The sequence below is a fragment of the Adiantum capillus-veneris genome, chromosome 28 (assembly GCF_014529385.1).
Source record: "Adiantum capillus-veneris isolate H3 chromosome 28, ASM1452938v2, whole genome shotgun sequence".
NCBI classification, from domain to species: domain Eukaryota; kingdom Viridiplantae; phylum Streptophyta; class Polypodiopsida; order Polypodiales; family Pteridaceae; genus Adiantum; species Adiantum capillus-veneris.
The window spans coordinates 11,112,565-11,116,559 of NC_140958.1; the positions used below are offsets into that span (position 1 = coordinate 11,112,565).

The 3,995-nt window shown below is 45.1% G+C and overlaps 1 protein-coding gene across 1 annotated transcript; it reads right to left on the reverse strand.

The window, feature by feature from the left end:
* Window positions 1–794: 794 nt before the first annotated feature.
* LOC147420055 (pentatricopeptide repeat-containing protein At2g13600-like) lies at window positions 795–3,259 on the reverse strand. Its single transcript, XM_086504941.1, has one exon. The coding sequence runs from the start codon at window positions 2,976–2,978 to the stop codon at window positions 1,500–1,502; it is 1,479 nt and encodes a 492-aa protein (XP_086361067.1). The 5' UTR covers window positions 2,979–3,259; the 3' UTR covers window positions 795–1,499.
* Window positions 3,260–3,995: the final 736 nt, after the last annotated feature.

Consider the following 3,995-nt stretch of genomic DNA (forward strand, 5'->3'; position numbering starts at 1 on the left):
AAGAATAAAGAAATACCGAAAGGAGTGCCAGTCTTTGGGGCCTACAGGGTGTCGTTGTCTGCTTGGTAGCACTCTAGTTGCCAAGCCGTGCTTTGTTTGAAGTGTTAATTCCAATCACAGGTTTATTCGTGAAGTTTTCCCTCTGTGTCGTGAAGTCAAGGAAAGTTATCAAGTAAAGACTCGAGTGAAAGCTAAAGTGTACCTCCCTACGGGCCGGTTTCACTTGTCATTATCATTAGTCACACCGTCCGGCTCAAGCTTCTTTTCCAACTTCCTATGTGTTGATCTGCAACTCTTTCTGTTGCCTTTACTATCATTGGTGTGCTCTTGGTCCTTATCCTTCTTCTGAGATCCATTGAGCAAGAGCGTCTCTTTGTTCTCTCCGCATGTCTTTGGTGAGAATGTTGAGAATCCTCGATCTCCTCAACATCTTGCTGGTCCAAGTTCGCATCTGTCTCATTTCCAGGTTCAATGTCAGTGTCATAGCTTCGCTCCGACTCCTCCAGAGTGATATTGACACTATCTAATTCCTCAATGAATCTTGTTGCCTGCCCTTTGCCTCGTCCGACTCGTTTCGGCGCCACAATTGAATGTCAGCTAACTCAAAACCCCAATTGGAAGATGGATTCACTATCAAGAGCTATTCAGCTGACCACCGTGATAGCCAAAATGCAATGAGCTGGTCACTTATGATAGCTATTCAAGGTTGGAGTGTTAGAGTAAGTTAGATCAGGGAAGCACACTTCAGATACTTGATCAGACAATGACTCAACTCGAAATAGGAACAAGAGACGGAGATTGATACTCGCATTGGAATGTATATTTAGATAATGAGAGTACAACTGACATTAAATACAACAGTGAGAGCCAAGTAATGCTCAGAGCAGATACCAAAAGAGTACCAAAGTAAAACTAAACTCAGAAATGACTAGCGACAACAATGGCCCGCAAAATGAGTAATAGGATCTATTTATAAATGTCGGACTTGGTCTCTGCCTAACTGTCCACTGTACAGTTACCGCAGTAAATGGGCTCAGTAATTACAAGTTCCTATTACTGCACTGGTTTCCGACTAGGGTCTGCTCTACTGTCTACACACAAGACTTGAGCACACCTTGATAGATTCCATCATTCTTTTCGAGTCTTGTTGCTATGGAGCTTTGAGCTCATAGAAGGAACACCCAATTTGCCCCGAGGGTGACATGGTTCACACGGGTTTGAGAATGGAGGAGACTCCCACACTGCGTAGGGTTTCAAATCTAAAGCTACAAGGACGTGACGATGCCAATCCCATTCCGACCTCGATGCGTGAAAGCGATTTCCGCCATATATAATGAGAATCGTCTAGAGCCATGGTTGACAGTCCTGACCGCAATTCTGAGGTATCGGAAAAGAACCAAGGCAATGAAAGAGTGTTTAGCACTACATTTTGCCATACGACAAACTCCCTCCAACAACAATACTACCATTACTTCCTGATGTGTAAAGTTTCATTAAGATTAAATGATGTTTCCACCATGCCCAATCCCCCAACTTGGCTGTCCATGATAAACTCTCATTGCCTCAATCTGGTTAGCCTCCTCCTGCATACCAAAGAGTTTATAGATATCACTCATGCATGCGTAAGCAACTGCATTCCTCCTATCCAAGCACAGCACGCGCTCAAAGGTCGATTTTCCAAAGTCTGGATCTCCCCATTTTCTACATGCTCCCATTAAAGCCAGCCAAGCAGGAAGATAATCAGCTGATGGCATCTTGTTGATTATTGCCTGTACATTATCAAAGTACCTAGCTCTGCCAAGAAGATCTACCATGCACATGTGATGTTTTAAAGTAGGAATCATTCCAAAAATGCTGCTCATAACCTCGAAGTACGACTGCCCCTCCATTACAATGGAGTGACTGCAAGCCTTAAGGAGGACAAGGAAAGTGACATGATTCGGCTTTGTGCCTTCTTCAACCATTCTATTGAACAGATGAAAAACTCTTCCATGGTCTCCAGCTTGAACATGGCCTGCCAAAAGGGCCGTCCATGCCACCACGTCATGGATCGGAAGCTCATTGAACACTTGTTGGGCCTTCCCAAGTGCACCACACTTTGCATGCATATCCACCAATGTATTGCCAAGCACAAGATTGTTTTCTAGAAGTTTTTGCCTCACAATTTCTGCATGTATGTCTTCCCCCTTGTCAGCCGCTCCTATGCTACCGCAGGCCTTGAGGATGCAAACAAAGGTCGCCGCATCAGGACAAAGGCCGCCTTCTTGCATACCTTCAAAGAGTTCGAGTGCTTCCTCAGCAAGCCCATGTTGCACATATCCAGATATAAGCACATTCCACGAAACGACAGTCTGTGTCGGAAGTTCATCGAATGTTCTCTTTGCCTTGGCAACGGCACCACATTTGGCATACATATCCACCAATGCATTGCCAAGCTCTGGTTTTCTGCTAAGAAAGTTCTGTTTTCGAACCCTAGCGTGCAACTCTTCACCTTTTCTAAGCGCTCCTAAATTACTGCAGGCTTTAACAGTACATAGAAACGTGACTGCATTAGGCGGAATGCCTTCACTTTGCATGCGTTCAAACCAATAAAGAGCTTCTTCACCATGCCCAAGTTGTGTATATGAATCAATAAGCGCTGTCCATAAGACTACATCGCGCTCTGAAAGCTCATTAAAAACCTCCTGTGCTTGGGCAGTGGCACCACATTTGGCATACATATGCAACAACATGGAGCCGGTGAAAACATCAACCAGCCCTCTCTTGCGAAGGGCTGCATGTAATTTGCTGCCATTATGGATATCCTTCTTCTTGGCAAAAAACTTGAGAAGAGCTCCATGGTTCAACTCTGCTGCCTCTTCATCTTCCTGCTCTTGTGGCCATCCGCGATGGGTTGTCTGCGAACCCGCCTTTTCCCAAAGCTTTCGGATGCCAATACTTCCTCTTCTAAGCTCTGCTTGAGGCCTTCTGAAATCCATACAAAGGCACAGAGGGTGCTGGGCTTGACTTCATTGAAGCAGGGAGGCATGATAATGGAAGCTCCTTGACGGCTAGCTCCATGAGGGGGGCGATTCAAGGTATCTCAGGCGAGTGAGAGCATTCTTCCATAATCGGGACTGAAGGGAGTATGGAGGAGTTGCAATAAAGCACCTGCTACAGTCCTCCGTCGCACGTAACCCGCTATCTGGTCTCTCCATTGGCAGCGGCATCATGGCATAGTCATTTCTTGGCAGCACTGGCTCTCTCTTGAATAACAGGTCTTGAGTTCAAACTCGCCTCGTCGGATAGATCTTTAATGTCTCTTGGGATAGTTTCCTACGACGTTAAGATAGACTTCTTCTTCCTCTCTCTCTCTCTCTCTCTCTCTCTCTCTCTCTCTCTCACACCGCTCGCTTGAATCAAAATTACACCTTTCACTTGTATTTCGAGTGTGGGGCGTATGCTTATTGTTGCATCTTTGCAGCCGTTAGATTTTATGGCTTGCACTAGCCGTGCACTCCTATTCACTTAGTTGGCCTAAATCGATTTTGTTGAAATTGACCAGAGGATGGAAACACTTGGCAGCATCACCCCTGTTGATTAGCATGTAATCGGATGCACTGCATAAATAAATGTGTCAAGCTTTTTACAAAAGTTCGCTTCCAGTTTTTCATGTCGACAACGACTCCTAAAGATAACTATCAGGGGTTGTCAAAGTCATGATGTAGTTGGTGCAAGAGGAGCGCACAAAGTGCAAAGATCAGCAGATGAATATTACTGACAAACCAATGGGACCATGCAATCGGTGCAAGGGTAGCGTGCTAAGTGTAGAGCAACACAATAATGGCAACAAAGTAGCGAGGAAGAATTTGAGTTGTATATGCAAAGCAAAAGCGTAGACAAACTGAAGAATACCACTAACCTCAATTTTCCTTAATGTTGTGATCATAAGATGAGGCCCTTGCACACCTCCGTATCCACTAAGCATGGTACACTTACAATGGCAAGGGTTTGCT